The sequence below is a fragment of the Neophocaena asiaeorientalis genome, unplaced genomic scaffold (genome assembly GCF_003031525.2).
Source record: "Neophocaena asiaeorientalis asiaeorientalis breed wild unplaced genomic scaffold, Neophocaena_asiaeorientalis_V1.1 scaffold118, whole genome shotgun sequence".
Lineage (NCBI taxonomy): Eukaryota > Metazoa > Chordata > Mammalia > Artiodactyla > Phocoenidae > Neophocaena > Neophocaena asiaeorientalis.
Window position 1 is genome coordinate 11,748,299 of NW_020175528.1, and position 27,571 is coordinate 11,775,869.

Sequence of the window (27,571 nt, forward strand, 5' to 3'; positions counted from 1 at the left end):
CAAAAAAAAAAAAAAAAAAAAAAAATTAAACACTAAAAAAAAAAAATTTTAATGCAGGGCCTCATCCCCACAGACTGATTCGGTGGGTCTTTAGCGGGTCTCTGAAATCCTTTGCACAGATCTGCCAGGTGATTCTAAATGCAAATGGTCTATAAAATACCTATTCTAGGGATGCCAGCACCTGTTATTTAAGTCTTAATTTTCATCATTTACCTCATGTACAGTTACTTGTATACAAAAATCTTCCCCCTCCAATGCATTTAGCATTCTACATTTTGTGAAATTGCTGAGAACACAATGTACAGCATTATGAAATATTTTAAGCAATTGGTGATAATTTTTAGGGTAATTTATACTGCATAACAGCATTAACCAAACAAAAGACAAACCAGTGGCCACATATTTCATATGCTGATGGAGACATTAGATTGCCATTTCGTGAACTACATCATTTTTATATCAATAGTCTATATGACAAAAACATACGACATATTCCCAGGGAAGGAGAGCAAACCACTAGGCTTCTGATACTTTTCAGTTAAAGTTTGTTTTAAAATAAAGTATTCATGTGCCGAAAGTTTTATTCTGCTGAGGTAATCATGACATGAATTTCTAATTCAGACCACTGGATACTGAATGCTTCCACTACTTACTGACACAGAAGAGTCTAGTGACTTTTTTCATATAGACATAAAAACATATGATACCTACTGCCTACACAAAAAAGAGCGTTTAAAGATAAATGTGAATTCAAGTGATAGTGAAAGGCATACCTACATGACATTATTATAGGCATTGAATGGATTTGTCATGATCTATTGCATATAAAAGATGCAATTCAAAATAAGATTAGAAAAGCAAATGCTTTTAATAATCTAAGAAAGGCTTATTGATAGAATTATTTTACTTCCATATTTTTGTAGAGAGTGTTTGGCTACTGCTTGTATGATATTTTAATTTCTTTAGAAAATTACCAAGAAATACTGAGTTTTATGCACACAGGTCTATGTAGTCTACATTTTTTTTTAATTGTAATAAGGCTTTAGAATGACTCTCTAAAATGTGGTCACACCCCCCATTTAAAACATCTAGTCTCTGTCGATTATTACTGTCTGTGATTAGTTTGAGTTTTGTTTTAGAGATGATAGAGTTGTACGTTGTTTAAAATAAGGGAATTGCTGATCCTGGCTCAGCCAACTCATATTTGCTGTTTTTCCACCAATTTCTTCATACAAATTAAAGCTAAAATGCCCCTATCTTTGCAGTTATTTAGAAGTAGTAATAAAGGTAACTATAGATTTGAACATTTGGCATATTGATGAGCTTGTTTCAGATGTCCTGTCATGCATAGAAATGAGTAAATGAAAATCTGGCAGTGTATTTAATGGGAAGTTTTATTTAGTTGGTCATTCCTATATATTCAGATTTGATTTTTTTAATTACATACGGTCAAATGACACATTCTTAGCTATATCATCTATAGAAATATGCTTGTCTTCACTGGCTTGGTGGTAATGATAGGTTCCACCTTTTAGATTTCAAAGAAAACTCCCAGTTGATCTTAACAGAAATTCTCTGAGGTAGCTAAAGTAGATGTCTTTTTCTTCAGTTTTTAAAAAATGAGGTTCAGGTAGACCAAATTTGTACAATTATCAAATAACAGACTGAAACTAGATATCGCATCATCAGATATTTATCTTGGGAATGTAATTTTACAAACAATTAACTAAGATCATTTCCCCTAATCACCAGAATTTTAAGATGTGGATATTTGAATTCTTTTTGAATTGAAAACACAGGTAATTTCTTTGTATTAGATTGTATATTCATGACCTGTAATGCTTTGGGTTCTTTGATAAAATTGTTGATTATCCAGTATTTCTTTTTTAAAGTGTTGTGTTAGCTCAAACTTAATAAAGTCCATGATGCTTACTGTTGAACAACAGGTATGTATGTGTCTTTGAATAAGCTCCTTAATATTGGTCATTAGGTTTAAATTGACTTCCCAGAGTATTAAAGTACCCTGAGATGGGCTTCCCTGGTGGCGCAGTGGTTGAGAGTCCGCCTACCGATGCAGGTGACACGGGTTCGTGCCCTGGTCCGGAAAGATCGCACATGCCGCGGAGCGGCTGGGCCCGAGAGCCATGGCCGCTGAGCCTGCGCGTCCGGAGCCTGTGCTCGGCAACGGGAGAGGTCACAACAGTGAGAGGCCCGCATACCGCAAAAAAAAAAAAAGTACCCTGAGAGTCCCTCTTCCCTGTTACAGTTAGCCCTCTCTTCCTGCTTTGAATGTTGGTCTCTAAAGATGACTGAGTTAACTATGTTAAGCACAAAACATAGAATGTCTCTTAAAGAACATGCAAATGGCTGTTTAGTTTTGAATAAGTTCATCCATTGACCTTAATTTCCTTAGACTCTCAAGCCTTAACTTGCAGAGTAATGATGAATTTAATACTACTTATACAACCTATTATTATTTTGACCATTTTGAAATGTTTGTCATGTTTATAGAAATTGAGATCGAATAACAGAACTGTTTAATCAGATTTGTATAGTGTGTTTTAAGCTATCTGTACATTATCTTATTCAGTATTCATGATTCCAGAGCTAGTAAATATAAACACTAGATAGAACCGAAAATTTCTGATTTCGAACTCTATTCTCTTTCCACCCTACTACTGCTATTTAATTAACAAAAGAAGGTTTATGTAGAATTAATTTAGATTTCCTTGGGAAGTTTTTCTGATTGCTTTTTCTTTTGATTATTTAAAGTTTATATGCCAAAGGTGTTTTTCTGGAAATGGAATTTTCAGTGAATATTTTTATTGAAATGACGGTTTTTACTGTAAAAGCAACCTCTTATCCATTTTGTATGAAAGTTTACAAAACTTACCTGATTTCCAAAGCAAATTCTGCCTTAATATTTTTTTTTTTTTAATCGAGTATAGTTGATTTACAGCGTTGTGTTAGTTTCAGGTGTACAGCAAAGTGAATCAGTTATATGTATACATATATCCACTCATTTTTAGATTCTTTTCCCATACAGGTCATTACAGAGTATTGAGTAGAGTTCCCTGTGCTATACAGTAGGTCCTTATTAATTATCTATTTTATATATAGTAGTGTGTATAGGTCAACTGCCTTAATACTTATAGTACATATAAGTACTTATACTTACAAACATTCTTTTTGATTGAAGCACATTATGTGTTTCGCTAATATCAATAGATGGAATTATTTTCATCTAGGTTTGAAAACCACTTACCAAACTGTAAAAAGTACTTATATATGTTGACCCACTAATGCCATTTCTGCATATTTATCCTTAGAGAATGATTTTTTTAAAGAGTGTGGTCATGAATATACTCTTTGCAACATTGTAATATGGGAATATTGGAAATAATCTAGATGTTCTCTGAAAGAGTTACCTATATTATACACATCTGTTTTATGGAATTTGATGCAGCCAGCAAAAATGATGACTCTGGACACTATTAAGTAAAACAAACAAACAAAAAGCTTATGCTACATTGTTGAGCAAAAACAGATCACCAAGTAATAGCCATACTGTAGTTACAACTATTTGAAAACTATGTTCGTGCAGAAGATTGGATGAGAATAGAAAGAAGAGCCATAATGTTGTTAGGATTTTCAAATTTAATATTATCTTCTTTGTTCCAAATTCTCTGTGTGGTAAATTGTGCAATTTCTTATCCTGATTTGAATTATAAGGTTAGATTTGTTGAAATTTTGTCTGTCAACTATAATTTGGTAACACAATACTACAACTAAGAGATTTCTTTTGGGGAAGCAACACAGTCTAAAGTTTGCTTGAGTTTATCAGGCCAAACCCAGATTCAGCAGTCAAGGGATAGATCCCATTTTATTGATGGTCATTATTAGAGAAAAATCTGTTTGAAAAGCTTTGGGAAGTTTGTTCTGTTCAGATAGGTACCCAACAATCCATATATACATGCAAAGCTTGGCAAACTTCTCTAGCCCCTCTAGCCTTGTAGCTCTCACCAGTACAAGTTTTCACAAGAGATTTTTCAGTTTCTTCTCTGTTTTTTTCAAAGGCAAGAATAATAGGAGAACAGCTATTTCAGTATATTTCTTCTGTTCCATTTCTCTTGTCAGGAGGAACCTTAAGTTGGAAAAAAAAAATAAAACAGTCAAAAATGTATATCATGCAGAAACAGTTACCTAAGTTCTTGGAACATCAGAAAAGGCTGGATTTAGGAACAAAATTCTGAGCTAACTGCTAGTTATCAGCTCTGCTTAAATGTTTTTTAGAATTCTCCCCCAATGCATCCTGCAAGGCAGTAAAGAGTACAAAACTGTAATAAACCGATTATTAACCTATACAAACCACACGGACACATGCGTAAAGCAAACGGAGAGGGACGAGAAGGGGTCTTAGAATGATCATCTTTATGCAACCTGATTTTAAGCTCACATCCCTGAAAATAAAAAGAACGTTGAGATGGACAGAGAAACAAAAAAGTCAAAATCAGCCTGGCACTCAGCACTGGCATAATTGTTTTTGAAAAATTGCAAATCTTTGATTTTAATAGTGATTCAAGATCCTACAGATAGACTGCCTTCAGATCTTCTTTCTTGTCAGTGTGACAAAGAGTGAGAGAAATTGGAAAACAGAGTGTTGGTTCAGCTGCTGCCAGTTTCTTTGCGAGCATATTCGAGAAAGCAGGAATTACTGAAGAGCTAACAGCAGTAGTGTCCGAACACAGATGGTTTCCTATTGGATGAGGCTGCATTGACACAGATTTGTTTAAACAGAAAAGTAACTTTTTTGTTTATGCTGTGGTATAAGTTTAGCATAATTTTGCATACATACGTGAAGAGTTTTTATCCTCATTTAAGTGTTCCTCTCTTCCTATTTTGATGAGCCTAATTTAGTAAGTGGGGATTTGTGGTGTAGAAAGCTGCACAGCTGACTCCAGTCCTCAGTGAGAGTGGAGGACAATAGTTGTGGATAACAGCTTTACCACTTTTGCTTTTCAAATTATAAACTCCTGGATATCCTTGTTTTCTTTTGTTCAAGAAGATAAATGCAATGATAAAAAGAAAAAAAAGGATCTTCTGTAACTTCCTAAGTCGTCTTTGTATTCCTAATATCTCTCAGAGTGTCTGGTACAGAGTAGTTATTTAATAATTTTTAAAAATTACGTAAATTGAGGTGATGAATAGAGTTGGCTCATTGCTATGTGGAATGCAATGCTTTAGCTAGCTTGAGGTTTCCAAATGGTGCAAGATGTCATTTATAATGCTATTTTTAAGATATACCACGATACAAATTATAGAGACCTTTTTAAAAGGAAGCACTTTCCTCAATAATGGGATATGGATGTAAAAGGGGGAAATGCCTAGAATTAGATGTGATCATTTCATGTATTTAAATCCAAGAAAATCTTTGTTTTTTTAAATCACAATGGGGTTCCCCCCCTTTTTTCCCCTTGATGAATTGCAAAATTGAGTGTTCAGGGTCTGCATTCGCTCAGTTTGTAAAAAGATTTGTGAAAAACAAAACGGAAACATCCTTGAAGCATGAAGTAAGAGCATAAAAATATAAGGACATTCTGTGTTTAGATGGCCCTCTTGTGGTAAAAAGGTCAAACTATTCTGACTGAAGACAGCGCCGGCAACCTCTTGATTAGAGCAAGCACCATGACAAACTTTAATAGTAAGAGTCAAAATCGAGCAGATGAATGAAAAATAACCCATTTTCACCTTTCCCCAGGGACCCCATCCAAAATTAATAGATATAAAACAAACAGTAGGGCTTCCCTGGTGGCGCAGTGGTTGAGATTCCGCCTGCCGATGCAGGGGACACGGGTTCGTGCCCCGGTCTGGGAAGATCCCACATGCCGCGCGCGGAGCGGCCGGGCCCGTGAGCCAAGGCCGCTGAGCCTGCGCGTCCCGAGCCTGTGCTCCGCAACTAGAGAGGCCGCAACAGTGAGAGGCCCGCGTACCGCAAAAAAAAAAATAAAAAAACTAACAAAAACTAATCTTTTTCCGTCTGCTTTTTATAGCTACCAGGTAAATCTCTAATGATAAAAAACTTAGCTCTTTGAAACATTTTATGAAAAAGCTATCATTTTACTTTTTACACGTCCTTAAATAATTTCTGATTAGCATAAAAGTTGCAAAAATAGAACCAAGAGTTCCTGCCTATCTATCCTTCACCCTGCTCACCTAAATATTGACAGCTTAGATAGCCATGTTACCACTCACAAAACCAGAAAATTAGCCTTGATAAGCTGCTATTAGCCAATCTACAGACCTCAATCAGATTTCACCAGTTGTCTTACCAACCTCCTTTCTCTGACTCCAGGATCATTCAGTCTGTGACAGTGTCTCAATCTTTCTTTGTCTTTATGACCTTGACACTTTGGAAGAGTACTGATCAGTCATTTTGTAAAACATCCTACCATTTTAGTTTGTCTGATGTTTCCTCATGATTAAATAAATTCAGGTTATGCGCTCTCAGCAGTAATACAACAAATGTAATGTTGTATCCTTTTTTCAGTGCATCATATCAGTAAGTACATGATGTCATTATGTCTTTAGTACTGGTGATATTAACTTTGATTGTTTGATTAAAGTGGTGTCTCCAGGGTTCTTCACTATATAAAGCTACTGTTTTCCCCCTTGGTAATGAATAAGTATATCAACATAATTTAAATTAGATATTTTACCATAATTAGTATCATAAATGTGTTTTCTTTCTCATGGACATTTTACTGAAATGGGATTATAATTTGTATACCGAACTAAGAATGTTTTCAGGTTATTTTGTGGTTCCTTTGCAAATTATCTTTTCCCCTTTCATTGGTTGGCTTCTATCACCAGTCTTGCACTTTAAGTTAAAATCTTCGGAAAGTTTCTACTTGTCCATGTTGACTGACCCCTGTGCATTTAATGACCCCGTAGGTATGTCGAGAGTACCAGCGTGGCAATTGCAACAGAGGAGAAAACGATTGTCGGTTTGCCCATCCTGCTGACAGCACAATGATTGACACCAACGACAACACAGTCACCGTGTGTATGGATTACATCAAAGGGAGATGCTCTAGGGAAAAGTGCAAATACTTTCACCCTCCCGCACATCTGCAAGCCAAGATCAAGGCTGCCCAATACCAGGTCAACCAGGCTGCTGCAGCACAGGCTGCAGCCACCGCAGCTGCCATGGTGAGTTAGAGACCTAAGATCAATCCTCGTTAACAGTCAAAAGAGCAAAGTGAACAACTGTATCTGACGACAAGCTATTCATTTATTAACCTTTTTTAAACAAATTTTTGCTTAAGATATGTTTGTTCAGGTATCCCAGACAATACATAATGAAGTTACCGTTCAGAGAAGTGAGAGTAACTCCTCAAATGGTTCAGATTGCTCCTTCCCTCGGCCTAGCTCTTAATACTGTCCTATTCTGGATATAGGGTTTCTGAAACTTCTGCTTTGTACAGAACAGCTGTCTCCTTTTCGGTTTAACGATACTGCCATTTTTGGTCCTCTTATTTCTGTGTGCCATCTAATCAGCCATTGTTTTCCTTCGGTGTGTTTTTTTGCACATCAAGGCTCTTCTCTACATTATCTTGCTTTTAACCATAAGAGAATCTGGAACTATTTAGGAGAACTGCGTCAACAAAATTGTTTTTAGAATTAGCTACAAGATTTTGAACAGTTTGCTATCTAGATAATCTTAAGCAATATTGTGGCATGAACAGAACTGTAAAACTAGAGAAGCGTGCCTGTGCCATTATGTAGAAAGGAGAAAGCAGTACTCAAGGAGGAGTTAGAGATTGGATCATTTAGAACAGATACCTATATACTTAAGGTAAATTTTAATGTGATCTAATAGCTGATTTTAATGAGTCCATTTTTGTTCTTTGCTTAGCTGTTGTAATGTTGTCCTTTTTTTTACATAAATATATGACGTAATCTTTAAAATATTCATAAAAAAACACTGTGGTATTTCATAGCACAGTAAAATAATCACGAGAGAGGTCTTTTCTGTGTTTGTTTATGGATACTTGAGCAAAAATACAGAAGGCAGACTCTCTCCTCCTCTCTTCCTTTCACTCTTTTTTTTTTTTTTTTCTGTTAGAGTATCTTGTTTGTAATTAACTACAAAGAGGAGTTATCCTCCCAATAACAACTCAGTAGTGCCTTTATTGTGCATGCTTAGTCTTGTTATTCGTTGTATATGGCATTCCGATGATTTGTTTTTTTATTTGTTTTTTCTCACCTACCCAAAAATGCACTGCTGCCCCCATGATGCACCTCTGCTTGCTGTTTATGTTAATGCGCTTGAACCCCACTGGCCCATTGCCATCATGTGCTCGCTGCCTGCTAATTAAGACTCAGTCGGCTGTCAAATCACTGAAGCGACCCCTCGAGGCAACCTTTGACCTGGTACTATGACCTTTCACCTTTTAGCTTGGCATGTAGCTTTATTGTAGATACAAGTTTTTTTTTTTATCTATTTAAAAATATATATTCCTTTTTCTGTTATAAAGTTGTAAAGTACAATGAAAAACTGAGTGTGGTTTCCTGACAAAATTAGCGGAAAGACTGTAATACAAGTCCCTGGACGGATATCATACAATGAAAGATTCCGAAAGCCCAGCAGTCCACATTCAGTTTAACTACATTGTAGAATATTCTAATGGAATACTTGAAGGACATTAAAAATGTATTTTTGGACTGTATATTTATGTACCTGTTTGGTTAGCATGGCTTTAGCGATAGAATTATTGACTTTTTAATACTTCTAGTTCAGTGTTTTAAGAAAAAAAAAAACTTGCATGCTCTGGGACATGTGCATGTTTAGGTAGACACGGGGGGAGGGGCAGAGTGGGACTGATTTTTATTTTACCTGTTTCGGTCACTCCGTACAATTAACTATTAACATTGCTTATACTTGTCAGTCCTCATGGAGCTCGCAGTGCAGCTTTTCTTCTTTTCCCAAATCAGTGGCTTCTCCCAGAAAGCCTGAAGCATTATGGGACTTAAAACACTTTAACACATTGTAACATGTGCTCTCATACTAGTGGGTTTTCCCCCCCGCCCCCAAGACAAAAATAATGCTTCCTTTAAAGCTTTTATCTTGCTTTTTTTCCCTTTAATTTTTGTTTATTGGATGTCCCCCCGGGTAGTTCAGTGCTCTGCTGCTTACTTGCTTGTGCCTCCTAACAATTTTAGCCCTCAACTGATTTTTCTTTTTTCTTTTTCTCTTTTTACTGGTATTTGTTTTTTATACTCATTCACTAAACAGGGAATTCCTCAAGCTGTACTTCCCCCATTACCAAAGAGGCCTGCTCTTGAAAAAACCAACGGTGCCACCGCAGTCTTTAACACTGGTATTTTCCAATACCAACAGGCTCTAGCCAACATGCAGTTACAACAGCATACAGCATTTCTCCCACCAGGTAAGGGGTTTGAGTTTATGAATAAATGAAGCCGATGATCCATGTAGAGTGCTACTGGTAGAGCAGATAAACCACACCCCCAGTTGTTTTTAGCCATAGAGCAGGTGGAAGGTAAGATGGAAACTTGTCTGAGGTATCTCCTATGGTTTTCCTTAAAAACTAAGAATTTTAGCTTAATGAAAGATGGATTAGACATCATTGATGTTTTATATATTTATTTTTGTTTGTGTACTTTGGAATTGAAGTAGAATTCTTTTCTTTTTTTTTCCTCTTTCCTCTATACCGTTATATGTCTGTCAAGCTATTTTATGACCCTTTCCTGCTGTAAGACCCCTTTGCCTTCATGATTCCATAGAGTTCATTTGAATTATATGAAATGACACTTTTCAGTTTGGATTTTTATTTTTCAGCCTTTTTGTTTTCAAGGTGGAGAATAAAAAACAGACTTTGTGTTCCAGAGCTCTTAAAAAGTGCTCTTATCAGTACCAATCAGTATACGTCACTTAAAATTGTTACTCCTGAGCTAATATTGAAGTAGCCCTAAGTGCCCAGTGAAGTTTACATTTATTGTTGAGTTATACATTTGTGGTTTCAGTTGATTACAACTTAGTCAAATAAATATACTCTAGAACTATACACAAAGATACATAGTTTAAAAACATAAATAATCAGAAAATTAGTTATCTAGAAATTCATTATTTTTGCTCACTCATCATTTACTTCAGAAAAATACATATTACACTTCTTGTAATCTGGAATTCAACTAACCAGAGACTCTAATCTTATTTTCCTCTTTACCTCTTAATCTTTCTAAAAAATTACCATGTGTTAAGAGATTTATTTAATACAATAATTTTATTAATTAAATTGATAAGTTTATGACTAGCTGTGTATGTCAGAGATCCAGCCCCATTAGTATATTATACTATGTTAACAGTATTTACAGGGCATTACGTTCAAAATGCCATGAGAGAATGTGATAATTTCTTTTTGAATAATAAGAATAAATTATAGTCACATTAGTTTTTACTGCTAAGTACAACTTTATATACAGCGTGTCTTTGAAAACTAGCCATCCCTATGTAGAATATGTAGTAACATTCAATGAACTAGAATATTCCACTAATTGAAATAGCCTGTCCTAGAACCACAGATAAAATGATATTTACTCATGAAATAGTGTCTATCAAGTTGCCGTTTGTCCATTTTAGAACAGAAATTAAATCATTTTGATCTGTAGGGTATTTGTTGCATTCTGAGGGAAAAGTCACATTTGTTTTAAGTTTTATAAGATTAAAAAATTTCTTCTCAACGTATACAGTTTTTCAGAGATTTCCAGAAATGGATCTTTCTGCTTTCGTATAAATTACCATGCCCCTGGATTTATGCTGTCTCCAACAGATAATCTATCAATTTTTCTATAGTCAGATCAGTAGACAAAGTTTCAAGGGATTCAAACCAAGTTTCAAGTAGGTAACTGCCATAATCTCTTTGAAGAAATTAAAAATTATTTTTGTCAGTTTATTTCATTGAATAAAACATTACTACTAGAAATGACAGTTTCCCTATTTAAAAATCTAAAAATAAAAACAAATCTAACTTCTTCCATAAATTATTTAAAGAAACCTAAAATAATCTGTTTTATCAAATGGGTTTTGCATCAGTTTCTCCAAAAACATTCAAATGACTGAAGATTTTTCTAAATAAGTATAATCATTAATTGCATGATATGCATGACTCTGACTTATGATAATAGTCTCTCCCTGGAATGGTTTTTAGTCTGTGGATAGGATAGAGCAAAAGATGATAGGTAAGGTCAAGTCAGAGAAAAACAATAAATACCTCCATAAGTCAGAATCATACTTAATCTCTCTGTGCTAGAAACTAAGCATTGTTAATTTAAATAAAGTGTGTCACAATATATTGAAATATGCTGAAATTTTTAAGATGCATTTGCATTTTTATGATGAATTTGCATCAGAAATACTCTGTTCTTGATATTTGTAGTCAACATGCTATGAAATTATTGCAATAGTAATATCAAGTAAGAGTTATTTGTAACCCACTTTTAAAGAGCTTAAGCTTCAGGTTAACCTTTATTAGTCACATAATCAGAAGTAAGTACTGCCTCCATCATTCCTTAAAAATATTTTCATTGTCGGGACTTTCCCTGGCGGTCCAGTGGTTTGTACTCCACGCTTCCACTGCAGGGGGCACAGGTTCGATCCCTAGTCAGGGAACTAAGATCCTGCATGCCACGCATTGCGCAGCCAAAAATAAAATTTTCGTTGTCATATGTACCTGCGTGCCAGTATGGCATTAAAAAGTTAAAACGGATAGCCCATTTATACTTCTGCCAAACCACTTTATCAGACAACCAGAAAGGAAAGAAATCTAAGGCGGAGAATATAAAACCCAAATGCCTTAAGGGCCAGGCAGGAAATGTGAATAAGTGAGCAAGAAATAAAGTAGGAGCTGTGGGGTCTGGGAGGCTCTGGAGAGCACAGACCCAGTCTAAAGGGGTCGGTCAATGTTCAGACTTAGCCCTTTGCTGCCTTAGAGGATTGTCTGCCTAGTGGGTATGGTGCACTGCACAATACCCTTTGTGGTTCCATATACATCAGAGTCTTCGTGAACAAGGGGTGGTTGTGTCTGTTCCTCCCAGGGTTGGTTGTATACAAACTTGTACAACCTAATGCAGTGGCCCTGGTGTCCAGTGTTGCCAGATCTTATGATTTTTTTTCCAGATATTCTGAACATTTGGATGTTCATATGTGAAATCTCTCCATTTTGAAATATTTTCAACTAATTTAAGTTTTTACATATACTTTGAGAACTACAGAAAATCCATCCTACCACAAATTCATATTTCATCTTATGTATAACACCTGGGAGAAAAAGGTCATTTTCCAAAGTCTAGGTTATTCTGCAGACATATAGAAGAATTATATGATCAGAGCATCCTATCTAACCACAGTATTATAATTTGGAAGTTATAGTCTGAAGACTTCATTGGAACTGATTAGAAAAAGGAAGTCATTTATTTTTTGCAGTTTAGAGTTTTAGAGCTCTGTAGTCTGTTGCCTCAATCATAACTTCAGGGACATGCAGGTCTATTTCATTGAAGTTACAATGAAGCATGGTTGGCTAAATCTTTAGAGCAGGTAACTCTGTATACAGAGTAAGTTGCTAGCAAAAGATCAGGGTTCAGTGGCAAACCAGCTAGCTAGCTAAGAAAAATTAGTATATACCATAACTTTTAAGAACAAACTGGGACTTACGTGGCCTATACCCATCTATCCATCATCCATCCATGTATGCATTCATCTATCCATTTATCCATCCATCCTTCTAACCATCTATCTATTCTTCTCTCTCACCCTACCTCCTTCCCTTCCTCTCTTTCTTCTGTTCCTTCCCTGTTTTCCATCCACCTATCCGTCTACTTATCCATTCATCCATTCATCCATCTTTCCATTCATTCAATCAACCCCATCCCACTGCATCTCCCTCCCACCCACCCCAAGAAAGTTTTCTGGCCTTTTGTTTTCACACCGTCCATCTCACTTAAAGATAAATACAAGTAATTTGGATTAAGTTCACATTGAAGCTTTGGTGGTTTTTTTTTTTTTTTTTAGATATATAGTCCTTTTTTTTTTTAACCTTCACCCTTTAAAACTAAATTCACTATTTATACAGATTATGCATAACCTAGGGTCTACTTATGTTGTAGTTGTAAATTTCACCCCTGAAATTAGAGTAAGAAATAACACTTTTATTTACATCAGATTTATTTTCCTGAACTGAAATTAAGTCCAATTCTAAACTCCAATTTCACTGTGTTGGATAGAAATATCAGGCGGCGTCACTGGGATTCCAGAACCCCATCCTCACATCTCCTCTTCTTTCTGTCTCTACTCAAATAGAGGTCCTGTGCAGTCCAATAGTCTCAGACAGCCTACCCATTCTCCATTCCTCAGTCAGCACTGGTCACTGCTGATGTCCTCAGTGTCCATGTTTACAAGATCTCTTTTTTTTTTTTTTTTTCGGTACGCGGGCCTCTCACTGCTGTGGCCTCTCCCGTTGCGGAGCACAGGCTCCGGACGCGCAGGCTCAGCGGCCATGGCTCACGGGCGCAGCCGCTCCGTGGCATGTGGGATCTTCCCTGACCGGGGCACGAACCCGTGTCCCCTGCATCGGCAGGCGGACTCTCAACCACTGCGCCACCAGGGAAGCCCACAAGATCTCTTGAAGGCAGGTACTCCAGGGCTTCTATGCCTGCCTTGGGTACAAGCATCCTTGCCTGAGCCCCTTAGCCTCCCTCCCTTAGCAGCCCATTCCTTGGAAAGCCTGCTGCCTGCAGGGCTGCTGTGAAAGAACACGCCACATGCCTAACTACCCAGGGACCCTGCACACTGCCCGCCTCCTCTCCAGGGTCTGGAGGAACTTTTCTCTCTGCTCTCCTTCACAGTTTTTGCCTACATGCGATCCTCAGAAGCACACCTCTCTTCTCTCCTCCTAGCATATTGCCCTCAGTCAGTTTAGGTTTATGATTTCAGAAGACCTAAAAGTAAGTTTGCTGTAAACGGCTTCAGCTTCGCCATGCGTGGCAACACTACCAGAAATAAGGAAACAAAAGGCCAAGAAACTTTGCTGAGGGGCTGGAGTGAGAGGGGAGTTGCAGAGGGATGCGGTTGTTTTAACAGAAAGAATAGAAAACAAAGATTTCCAGCTTATCACTTTCATTATACTTAATGAAATTAATGCAGGTGGTTTACTTGAAACTTAGCATAGTGATTACAAATCTGGTTTGGAAGTTTAAATACAGCTGTACCACAAGATATAATTTCCCTATACTTTCATTTTTTTCATCTATAAAATGGGGATAATAGTAGTAATTATTTCAGAGTTGTGTTTAAGTGAGTTCTAAACATATTTGATAAAAACATTTTCTTAAAGCACTTTTATAGACAAGTCTAAGAGTCTAGAATAAAGCCTGGAATGTAGTAAGCACTGAGTTTTATTTATTATTTCCCAACTCAGTAGTGCAATAAAATAGAATTCAATTGATTGAATAGAAACAGAAATAAATTCTATGAAGCTGTTGCTTCTTTAGATATCAATTTTGAGAATAATTCAACTGATTGTGAACTTTTAGTTTGAAATGATATAAATTATTTTGAAAAGACTTTAAATCAGCTTTATACTTCTATCATAATCTACCTAAATAGGCTTGAATTACCGTATCTAAATTCAAACCTCCAACCAAATCTCCATTATAATTTTTTTTCTCTCTACTTCCTTCCTTTCTCCTTGAACTGATTTTACCTACACATACGTCTCATTTGTAACTTACCTTCCTAGTAATTTTTTCTGCACCTTCATACAGATCAATTTAAAATTTTAATATGAATATCATGTAATTAAAGTATTGCATTCCTCAGAAACACGCCATTCTGCTCTGCAAATACCTTTGTAGGGGAAATTCGAAATTGACAAATACATTCACTTAAATGTTGCCTTGTGCTGAAAACTGAAGAAAAAATTTTTAATTGGCTACTTGTACAATCATTATTAATAAATCAACCCATCTGATGTAAAGATGGATATTACGGTCATTTCAAAAGTGATTTTTTGTTTTTGGTAAGTGGGTCCTACAGCATTATGTCTTCATATTCGTGAGTTATTGCACCCTGGCTAGTATTTTCATTGCTGCCTTATGTTTATTTGCTGCAAATCCCTCTCAAAACTGTGTGCATTGGTTATAATGTTAATGAGGAAGATAACTCAAACTGAAATGCAAATCATAAATGCTTTAGAGTTTTAGAGAGCTAGGGTAAATTTAACTCATTTTCAGCGTGTGCAGCCTGAATTATGCATGGGATGAAATACAATAGGCAAATTGCAGCATAATAAATAATAAATTTAAAACCTATAACCTGTACAGTCTTTAAAACGACTGTTTATCAAATTGCACATTATTCTTTTTCATTCATCTTTTCATCCTCTCTTTCTCAGTCTTCCCACCCCACTATTACAGGATAATGATTTCATAAGATCTAGAGTATTAAATTTTGCTTGCTCTACTGTCTCAAATTACCGTCTTTGTTATTACTGGTTTGTTTTTGTTGTCTTTCACAAGTCTTTGACTCAGTAGTGGTAGCAAATGACAGAGATCTTCAAGCGTCTTAAATAATGCCTAGCAATGTAATAGTACTCCACCTGAGAGGATGCCTCCCTAGCTCCATTACCTAGTGTAATCACTGATCATTGTGCCCACCGTCTAATTGTGGTAACAGTCTAATTGCAGCTGTTACAAGGATGCCAGTTAAGTAATCTGTGCTTCTCAATGGCAGCTTTGTTTTATAGGGCCATCTCTGACAAGACGAAATTGGCAGATATCTTTCTAACAAATGTTCATCCCAGATGCTGCTAGTATTTAAATAGGACGCACCAAGATTCAGATAGAAACATAAAATCACTTGATATTTTAAAACCTAGAAGTCTAAACTAATCTCATAGAAAGAACAGTAATTCAGTATGTGGGAAAGGGCCCTGTAGTTGGTAAAATAAGTTAGATTTTTCAATGTTTATATGTCAGAGAGAACAGGGACTATATGCGTAATATTTATTTTAACGCCATGGTGGAGCCATTGTGAACATCAGTGCTAACACCCCATATGCAATGTATATATCTTCATTATCTCCCATTCAGGGTTTTTATTGAAATCTAATCAACCATTTTTTGGATGTGAAATTTTGTAGAACACTTGCTATTCCAAGAAGTCCTGAGGGTCTAAACCAGCAGTGAAAACCAGTCTGTTTCCTCCCAATAAAATTCCTGTATGAATGATCACAACCCCTTCCATGCCTGTGTTGTTGTCGCTATAGTGAACAGGGAAATAAATAAGACCAAAGGAATGAAAGTGAATGTTTTGGTTTCATTACATCGTTAAGTCAGTTTTGTGCGTTGAATTATTTAGCATCTTAATAATAAATTTCCCTAATGATTTAACATGTGCTCAGTTCCTAGGTTAAAGTCAGAAATAGCAGAGCTACCAGATGGCTAGTAACCAGATTAAAACAAAACAAATTGCAGTATTATTTTTAAAAGAATTAAGCAGGTTTCAGTTTTTTTCAAAATACTTTTATTTGTAGGCAGCAATTAGGAGAAACAACGTGTACCAGCACACAGTTAAACTGGCTTTTATTCTTCACTTGAGACTAGTTCTAATTGATCACTATGCTGTTGTATGATTTGATTGTGCTGACAGTTACATGCCACTGTTCCCATAATAACAATTTTTCTTCTTTGTTCAAATGAATTTCCTAATTACACGTGTGATGGGATGTTTTAATTCTTTTCCCTTTTCAAATCCACCTTCCTGTTGCAATGCATGATGGGCAGGCTCAATATTGTGCATGACACCCGCTACAAGTGTTGGTAGGTGCCAGCTTTGTTTCTTGATTATCTTAAACCTATGGTGCACCTCACAGCCCCTCAAAATCCACTGCTAAGTTTAACTTATATCTATTGGGCAAGTCCATTTCCTTTTTACTAACACCTGTCAATTAAATGCCATTTTCTTTTTAATTGACATGGACTCACATAAATGTTTTCTTTACACACAAGTTTCCTTTAGTCACCTTTAGTGGATTTTGATTGGACTATGAGTTCTGGTGTGTAAGAAAAAAAAAAAACTATCTCATAAAAGTAATATATTGTATATTTTTACAATAGTAAATAAGAAAACATACTTTTATTCAAACAGATAATTGTATATATGAAGTAAATACCTGTATTTTGACTTAGATTTTGAATGTCTGACTATGAACACTATATAAAATTCTTGTTTTTGACTTAGCAAATTAAGCCTGTTTGTGTCAATTTTCTTGATTTGATGGTAACAAGCTTTTTTTCCCCTTTTTTTTTCTCTTTCATCCCCCTTCCCCTTCTCTCCTTGGAATGTTGTCCTGCTTTGCGCTGTGATTGCATGTCACTCACTGGTGATGATGCCCCGTCACACGGCTTGTTGCTGTGATAAATACCATGCCCAATTATCTCCTCCATGTTGCCATGGTTTCCATATTGCTACACTCTTCTGTATGTTTGCTTATATGATTTTCCCTCCGAAAGTTCCCATGGTGCACGGTGCTACGCCAGCCACTGTGTCCGCAGCAACAACATCTGCCACAAGTGTTCCCTTCGCTGCAACCGCCACAGCCAACCAGGTTTGCTAATTTACAGCTTTGTTTCTTAAAAACCAACTCGCGTAGGGCTCAGTCCGACAGCCCTGACGCACGTGGATTTCCCGCTGAGGTCCGTGGGAGTCGCGTGTCTGTGAGGGCTGTAGAGGGTGCTTTAAGAGCATGGGGTTTCAAAGATACCTCTTGTTGGCCTACACATTCTCTCTGATGAGCGGCAGAATGCTTTTATGCCATTTATAAGTGCTCCAAAGTTGTCGCGGCTCCATTTCTAAAGCTACTAAAATGATATTTACACAAGCAATTCTCAGTTGGGCTCAATCCATCACGCAGGTGTTTTGACCAATCGAAATTATATAGGGTAGTGTATACAGGTGTTGAACTACAATGCGGCACACCTGAAACTTAACCATTTTTAAAATACAGGTGATTTTAAGGGTTTTGTTATAAGCATTTGATGCATACAAGTTCTTAGTTCTTGCCCAAATTCTTCATAAAAAGCAAAATATTTAAATGTGTTATCTATGCCACAAATGACCACTCTTGTAAATAGAGTTTGTTATATAGTTTTATTCAATAAGCAGATTGCGTATTCAAAATAAGTTAAATTTGTGTCCAAGTTTTGATTCTCAATGATTTAAGGGAAAAAATAAAATTCCTAAGTGCTCTTACTTCTGTAACTACTCAGCATAAACGTTGGAGGGTTATGAAGGAAAAAAAAAAAAGGCATCCAGTACGGCAAATTGAGTCATTCTATGTTCCATACAAGTTTATGGAGTGACAGATACACAGGATATTTTTAAGTGGAAGGAATCTGTTTCAGAAATTTAAACTTTATGATGTGATTGTTCAAAAGAAATTGATTATTAAAATATTTACATTTTAAAATTTGCATGGATTCAACCAGCGTTTTCTGCTCCTATTTAAAATTATGTTCTAGAAAGTACTGGTTGAATCAAAGTCAAATTTATGTAAAGTAGGTTTGGGCTTGAATATATAGATATGTTTGTTACGAAAGTAAAGTTCAGTAGGGTTAATAGCGTATGAAAAAATCTAGAGGCAAATCAAATTTCAGATAACCCCCAGACCAAGGTTAAATGTAGCCAAATGGTTCTCAGAAGAACCAGTATCAGATGGGAATCAACATGTTGCCCCTCTGGGAAAAGAAGAGCCATTAAGTACCGTCCGAATTCGCAGTTATTGCCGTAAGGAGTAGCCACCCTTGTGTCTGTAGTGCACCGTGTACTGTTGAAGAAGAACTGTAAGCTATTAGTAGAGCCATTAAAAACAACTTTCACAAGCAGCATGCCAAAATGGATGTATTTTAAAGTTTCAGACAAGCTTTAAACATTTCTTGGCGAAGAATCGTTAGTTTTTACGAAGCTTGTCAAAATAGCCCTGGATTTACGCTAACACATCAGACTCATTTACAAGAATGCTAGATTGTGCATATGTGGCATGTTAGTAAGTAATCTATGGTAGAAATTTCTTAATGGATTCAATGCAGTCCGTTTATGGTGCAGATTAATGATGTTGAACTCTCTTGTGTGTACCATGGATGACTATAGAATTGCTGGTGTAAGCAGAAGTACAGCAAAGCAAATTTCAACACGCCCTGGCCACCTTGGTCGTAGGGGACACTTTACTTTTCGCATTGTGCTGTGACCATTTCATGCATAATCTTGGGTCTTCATACTGTTTCACGACCAAAAGAAAGAAAAGGGAATGGATATATATATACACACATATATTATATCTACATATACATACATATGTATATGCCTACAGTACAGTAGCAATGCTGGAAATAGCTGATGCCACAAAATGCAGCCTGCGTGCATGCAGAAGTTTATAGCTGGCCCTTCATCTGCATCGATTGGTGTTGAAGGTCCTTGGTATGTTTCGACAGCCCCATCCTTGATGCTTCTACACTGTTGGGTGCAACATCCTGTCCTGCAGCAGCAGGAAAAATGGTATGAGAAGCTTCATTATGCTTGGAGCACATTTTCGTGCCATTTGCCAATGCTGTAAAATTGTGTGAAGATATCATCTGAGAAATGGAAATAAAATAGAGACATAATTAATTTACACTCCAGACTGTGGACTGTAATATGTTGAGTTGGTCTAGGACAACTAAATCGAAACAACAACAAAATGCCTTCATGTATGTGATTTTACTATTCTCCCATCAACCGTGCCGAAATGGGATTCGGGCCATTTTAGAGATGAGGAAACCTAAGCATAGAGTAAGTGCTTTGCTCAAGGTTACACACCGGGAAATGGATCCACTAGTGTTAGAAGCCGTGCCTTCATTCCTCTGATTGTCTTCATCTATAGGATAGATGTCATACATCCATCTCCCAGGATAGCAGTCATACTTCTGGGTTGGTGGAGAATCAGGCTACAAACTGGAAGATCTTGGCTTCTGGGATGATTGAAACAAGTCACCTCTATATTCCTTATTGTATTTCCTTATGGTATTTTCTCTCAAGTTTTGTAATTCTCTTGCCCATTTAAAGTACAATAAAATGTGCAATTGGGATTCAGAAATAGGTTCTGAAGTAGATTTAACACCGTTATCCAGTTCTTTTGAAATACTCCTTTATAATTCTTACCTGGTACTTTTAACTTGGAAAAAAAGTTAGACACCATGAGTTGAATGAAAATGTAGAAACTGCTTGCACAAAAATAGGCAAGACATTTCTTACTTTACTTTTTGGATTACTGAATAACTGAAACCACAGGTGTGTGTGTGTGTAGGCCAACAAAAAGGGCTTCTTTCAATTACTGCTCTGCATGAATTTTTGATAGTTTTACTTCTCTTCCTAAAAACTGATAACATTTATAGAATAGTATTTAACACAAAGATTTTTAAAAATGAGTTGCTACTTTGGCATTAAGTTTACATTAACTTACTGTTATGTTGACCAGATAAGGACTGTCACCTCACAGCTGAATTTCACTTTTCTTAAAAAATTTAATATTAAAATGTTTTCATCTCTTGGTTGTTGGCTTGCTTGCATGGATCATTCATTAAATAATTTTTTATTTGCTAGATACCCATAATATCTGCCGAACATCTGACTAGCCACAAGTATGTTACCCAGATGTAGAATTTTCATCACTACACAGTAAGTTCATTGTGTAATATAGAGTGTATATCCGTGATAGTTTTTTTTTTTTAAGATAACAATTGTGTAATGCACTTAAGAAAATTTTACAAAATTTCAAAGAAAGTATTTATATAGAGCTCACAATTTTATCTTAGATGGGTTATGAGGAATTTTATCATGTGAATTCATAATAAATATGTTGATGTCACTTAAATATGTGTAATACTTAGGTTAGGATATATTAATTTTGTTTTTGTTTCATATTAGAAATAAACACAATAGTGAAGAAAAAAGGCAACTTAAAACTAAATAGAAGGCATAGATCAGAGGCTGGCAAACTTTTTCTTGAAAGATGAGATAAATATTTTTGGCTGTGTGGGCCATAGGGTTTGTGTTACAGCTGCTCCACTCTGCCACTGTCGCACAAAAGCAGCCAGAGACAATGTGTAAACTAAAAGGTGTGCTGTGTCCCAATAAAACTTTATTTACAGCAGGCAGCAGGCCAGATTTGGCTCACAGGCAGTAGTTTGCTGATCCCTGGTGTAGGTCAGCATTTATTTTATTCAAAAATTGCTTTGCTAAATCCTAAATGAGAACATGTACCCACTTTACCCCGTGCTTCGCCACACACAGGGTCATTAGAATATGAAGAGTCTGCTTTAAATAAATATATTCACACACGGACGTATGTGCACGTGTACATACACACACACACATCTATATATCCAGGTAAACTTTAGGTACTTCAGAATAGTCACCCTGGAGGATCATATAATTCTAAAGATGTTGTCGTTTCTCAAATGATTTGAAAGTCTTGTGGTTTACTTTCAGACACATTGACTTAGATACTTGCAAAGATGACCATTTTTCATCCATAGAGCATATGTTTTATTCAGTATGCATGTGTTCAAGTTATCTACATGCTCAGAAGTGTATTAGTATCTATTTTTATATTTAGAAAGAGCCGTAATGCTTAAAACTGAGTCTCGTAAATAAGATGGGTGATCATTCTTTGTTGCTTCCTTTCATTCATTTATCTGTTCATTAACATATTTACAAATGAGTTTTTGGTGCTACTGTGTGTTAATTACCAGGTCGGGGAAATAAAGATGATTAGATAATGAGATAATGATGTAACTTTCAGCACTCTACATTAAAATAAGAGAGGTGTGAACACATCTCTCTTGGAGCAAAGATGAGGGAGCGGCTCTTCTTAACAGAGTCAGAAATTAAGTGAATTTGGACAATCAAGATTGTTACAGAGTGAAGGGAGATGTCAGGGCCTTACAGAAGAAGGGACAGAGGTGTTGAGTCAGGAGATGGGGCAGTTCAGAGGCCCTTGAGCATAGCAACAGCTGGTCAAAGGGTGAACCCATGTAGGAGAAGTGTATAGATGAAATCTGAGAGCTGTCTAAGAAAGAAATAGACTCAATCTGAGAAGTACTACCAGAGACATGCTGCAATCCTGAATTAAATGACTGAAACTGATTTTTGTGTTTCATAAGCTCTCTCAATGCAGTTCTGATGATGTTTATTATTCTGAACAACAGCCACATTTTGAATAAGCGCGTCGCTTTGCAGTATGTAGGTTTGGAAATAGAGTTGTCTTTTTGACACGTTAAAAAAAAAAAACTGTTTCAAGCTTTTATAGTCAGTTGGGTGTGTTTGATATGTGTATCTGTAACTACGTTCTATTTCTTCGCAATAATCCAGGTTGAAAAAAAATGAGATAGCAAATGGCCGTAAGTTCATCAATTAGCAAAACGGTGGATTTGTGTGTATTGAAACTTAGGCTCTTTAATGTTCTGTTTAACAAATGATGACTCATTTTCATGAGGAGTTACAATATTTAAACTGGTTTTTGAGTGCAGCAAAAGTGTGATTTCTTTCATTCTCTAGGTTGTGTGCTAAAGCACATTTTAATACGTAAAGATTCTCCGGGAACGAATTTCACGTAAAAACTGGAACCAAGCTCACAGGTGCATTGTAATAGCAGTTCAACCGTAATTTGTCAGGAGCATACGGAACAATTTTTATTTTCTTGCCTTTAGTGGGAAAAATCCAAACTTTATCCAAAACAGTCATGTAGAGTATCGTTCTTTTATTTTTTTCCAAACACATACTGTGCTAATCAAGCACCCGAAGAGAGCACATTGTGTTTAACAGGATTGTTGCATGGATTTTAATTTCGTGGGCCAAATCATTACTCTTGAAACCTATTAACCTTTAGAAGTAAAATGAGTTGTAAGTTCTGCCCCACAATGACCGTGGTAAAAAGAGCTCTACTACATTATGCCCCTTGATTCTACAAATGTATTTTATACTTTGAGCTTGGTGTTGGGTGATATTTGTTCAGAGTCTACAGTTTTATTAAGCTGTGCATGTCATTTTATTCTCAAAGAAATGATAAACAAATTTAGATCCTGGGTACTTGTGAAGTGTTTTTTGTTTTTACATGAAGATACAATATACATGCGTTCACTCTTTAAACCAAGAAATACAGTTTTCATGTTGAATGCATGTTGGAAACTGCTGTTAGATATTGGCTGTTTTAACGAAGATTATCTCTTTTTCCCTTGCAGATCATGCTAAAGAGGAAAGGACAGTGTGCTTGGTTAGAGTAAAGGACGAGGTCATTAGCCATAGTGTATATACCGTCAAGCAACACACACAAAAACCCCTCAGCCACAAGACATCCGCATATTGCATGTTAACCAGAAGACAAGACAACATGGAAATCCACTGCACACTGTTGCCTATACACTTTGTACATTTAATTGATATTTGTGCTGAGGTGATATTCCTGTCTAAAAGAACAACATTGTCTTTCTTTTCTAGCACAGAGTGATGCATTCAAATATGCAGACCTAATTAGTTTCCTATATATTCATGCCATCTTGAAAAGACAGACTATGGTGTAACCATGATTCTATTATGTATTGGTACGTCTGTAGACCAAGATATAATTTTTTTAAAATAAGTTTATTTCTTTCAAGGTTTACAAATAACAAAGGTGCACCTTGTATTTAAAATTGCCATTATAGATGAGAGCGTGCATGCACAGTCATTTTTGTTTAAGAGTAATATTTTTAATGTAGTAGATTTTAAGATGTGGTGAGGGAGGGATCTGACAGAGATGAATGTGCCAAGCAAAACCACAACTGTGTATCTTTTAAAGCACATCATGGCTTTAAGTACCATGTTGTTAAGGATTCTCATGAAGTGCCATAGACTGTACATCAAATTAGAGTATTATTTCTTCAGTGTTATTGTTTTCGGAGCCACATTTTGTTGCTTATTTGCTAGTACTAATCAGTCAAAGGGCACCATTCTTTTTTTTTTTTTTCCTTTTTTTTTTTTTTGGAAACCAAAGCTGTCTCAGAAATGGCCGATTTAACTTTACCGTAACAAAATAGACAGCACAATACAAACTCTCTCAATACAGATAAACTCACACATACTGGAGATATATATAATAGATATATATATATAAAATTATTTTAATGCATTGTAGTGTAATATTTATGCATACTATACTGTATAACATGTTATTCAAAAGGGATATGCCATTTCTGAGACACGATAACAAAAAAAAAGTTGGAGGAAATTATTTTGCTTCTATTTATAGCTCTGTCAAAAGTCAGAAGACTCTAAATGCTTTGCAAAAATGGTTTCACATTTGCTTAAATGCTTCATCACAGTCACATTTAAAATAGTGACTCTAAACAAAGAAGAAAGCAGCACTCATCAGATGCATGATAAACCAAAATATGAAAATGGGAAATGTTTAATTAACCTAGTCACTGGGTGGGTTAAGTACATGGGTGAATTTTATATGTGATTTGTTTTGTTTTGTTCAGATTTACTGCTTATAGCCTTAGAAAGCCTTTTACAAAATTAAAAAAAAAAATAGATGTGCATTCAGTTTTTAAGAATGGATTCATCCAAAGGAATTCCTTTTTTGTGGTTTGGATGTTGCAGCTAGTAAAGGATATTTTTGCTCTGTTCAGCAGTTCTAAAAATTGCTGAAGTAGGGGCCAGGTCACTGGTAGTTCTAGTATGGAATGGGAGAAGTGAAAGTTCAGTTCTAGAACTTTCCATACTTCCAAGTTTACTGCAAGTTTTTATGCTTGAGAGAGATGCTTTCTAATATAAGACTGATGTGTTGATTTTACTGATTGTACTGTACATCTATTAAAGCCTTAGATTATTACATTACGGGTTGGAACCCATACCAATGTAATTTCAATCGTGTTAAGAGAGTAATGGTGACTCCATATGTTATTGTAGTTAGTTACATTATAGAATATTACTTATTTTTCTTGTTAAAATGTAGTTTTTCATTTCCTACATTTATTAGATTTCATTTTCTATTAACAATTGAATACCATTTCAGTTTATAGACTCTTGTTTTATTAGATTTTACCGATGAATTTTTCAAAATACAAAAAAAAAATTAAAGTAGTTTTTCCTTCATAACATACTCAGTTTTGAATTACATGTAGTGTCATATGAATATTCGTATTATTGTTAACTAAATGATTTATATTTTACTGATTTAATATTAAAGTGTAAGAATGTCAGTCATTGTTAGTTCTTGTCTAGTTTTCATTAAAAGAACAAAGATCTTTTATATGGATATCTTATAAATATATAATCATTGCTAAGTAAGAAGTTAAGTTGTTGCTATCGCAACAATCCTGGCAGACAATTGAGTAATATTTTGATGATTTATTTTGTTTGTAATTAGTTATTATAAGAAGATCTAGATCCTAGATATTAGAATAAAATTTATTTTCTACTGTATCCATTTCAAATGTTAAAGTATTGTTTAATATTTTTGAAATCCCTGAATATCAGGCCTTGTTATAAATAAGCTGCGTAATCAATAAATAGAACAAGGGACTTTTTGTTGATAATCCAAATACTCAAAGTTTACGTAATGAGAATTACAGCGTGTGTGCAAACTCCTGAGGGTTGATTATGCTGCAGTTTTTAGCATGTTGGAACGTCTAGAGAGAAGGTTGACTTTTTGCACTTCTGTATATAGTCAAAAGAGAGAAACCTGTATAATAGTAAGATCTTATTTTGAATAAAAACGTCTATAATTACAAGGAGTTTTGTTAAGGCTAATACAACGACAGACTGAGCAAAATTGCTTGCAAAAGTGGCACAGAGTTAGCACTCCATACCCCTTCAAACATGTTGCTTTGCTTTTTGTGGACAGCTTGTAGTTTGCCAGGATTTTTTCAGCTGGAAAGATAGGCCATCCTTCCGAGATCTCATGACTGACAAAAACTCCATTGGGCCAAATCTGCCTGAAGATCATTACCAAAACTAGCAGGTACTTCAACCATTAAGGTGAAATCATGGATCAAATATTCCTTACATTTTTCAAAACTACTGCATGTTTAAAACTTCAACAAAACAAAAAAGAGACAGAACTATACTAAGGACATATACTATTCAAATCAGTTTCTGCCAATTTCAGTGGTTTATTGTTCACAAAAAAAAAAAAAAGAGAAAAAAATCTTCAAAACAAGTATTGACTTTCACAAAATTTCAACCATAAACAGGCAAACCAAACAGCACACAGTAGCTATAGTTGTTACGTGATTGTTTTTTAATTGCTGTAGGATCCTGTTCTTTCAGCAGGTGAAAAAGATAAAACACAGTTCAAATTTCATGGTTTTAATTTTCAACTCAGAAGCACTCAAAAAAGCAAATGTGATAATGGGCACTTGTTTAATGAATTAGTGTATCCAGCCTTCACTCCAGCTGGTTATGGTGTTGCACTTATCAGCAACCCTACGCTTTCATCTGCTGAAAGGACAGATGTGCTTGGTTTTACTATTATGTAATCACAACTTACTTTCTGCTTGTAGTTGCTTAAAATTATGTATTTTGTCTTGGGCTGCAATTTGTTTTATGCTTATTTTATTATTACTGCAGTAGTTGACTTTGCTGTATGGAAAAATAAAGTGAAATTGCCCTAATAAAACTTCTCTTTCTTAAGTATATTTGTGTATCTGAGATTGAAGAGTAAATTATTTTTGTGCGTTTCAAGCATCCATGCATGTCTGTCTTGACGAACATAATGATGTAGAAATTCAATATAAGGTGTTAACTGATGGCAAGTAAGGCACTGACTATCTTCCCCACTAGCCTCTCAGACCAAGAGGGAGAATCTGAATCGTGATGTATTGCCGCCCACTGCCCAGTGTTCTCTGAAAAATCTCGTCCTCCTTTCCTCTGACACTTTAAGTGCTGTTTGATATATTTTAGATGCTGGAGGGGAAAATTCTAAGGGAAAAAAGGAAATTCTCTCATCAATTCTTTCTGTAAATGAAATTTTATTTGCCTGACTGCCCCAGGAGACTGGCACTGGATATCAGGCAATCTGAGAGAATATTTCAATAAATGCAATAATGATGACACTTGATTCAGAGGGATAAAGGTTTATGCACACACACAGCTGAACCAAGCCATGACATGACTCTTGATTGTGTGTGTGTGCGTGTGTGTGTGTGAGTTTTTTAAATGGTGAATTAAAAATTCTGTTGAAGTGAAGCCTGGTATCCCACATGGCTTTGCATTTTGCAATTTTCTCGGATAGTCAGTGAAAGCCAGAGTTCCAATGTGAAGACATTTGCTCATTTGATCATTTAGTGCTACTCTGTGTGACTGTGGCACTTGACATTTATTTGGTCAGAGCCTACAAATTCTCCTTTGTAGGTCAATGCTTGTTTTCTAAAACTTACTGCAATAAAAATAACTGCATTACTTATGATTAATACAATTCTG

At 35.7% G+C, this 27,571-nt stretch overlaps 1 protein-coding gene across 17 annotated transcripts in view; it reads left to right on the forward strand.

The window, feature by feature from the left end:
* Window positions 1–26,795, forward strand: part of MBNL1 (muscleblind like splicing regulator 1) — a 201,750-nt gene extending 174,955 nt beyond the window's left edge. For 11 of the 17 annotated variants that reach the window (XM_024769005.1, XM_024768991.1, XM_024768996.1 and 8 more), the window contains 7 exons: window positions 6,952–7,209; window positions 8,380–8,433; window positions 9,296–9,449; window positions 16,858–16,893; window positions 17,587–17,681; window positions 20,711–20,785; window positions 23,350–26,795. In XM_024769005.1, coding sequence (XP_024624773.1) covers window positions 6,952–7,209; window positions 8,380–8,433; window positions 9,296–9,449; window positions 16,858–16,893; window positions 17,587–17,681; window positions 20,711–20,767 — 654 coding nt within the window. In that variant the 3' untranslated portion in view covers window positions 20,768–20,785; window positions 23,350–26,795. The remainder of the gene's footprint in view (window positions 1–6,951; window positions 7,210–8,379; window positions 8,434–9,295; window positions 9,450–16,857; window positions 16,894–17,586; window positions 17,682–20,710; window positions 20,786–23,349) is intronic. The other 6 variants (XM_024768993.1, XM_024768997.1, XM_024768994.1 and 3 more) reach the window with 3 other exon arrangements.
* The last annotated feature ends 776 nt before the right edge of the window (window positions 26,796–27,571 follow it).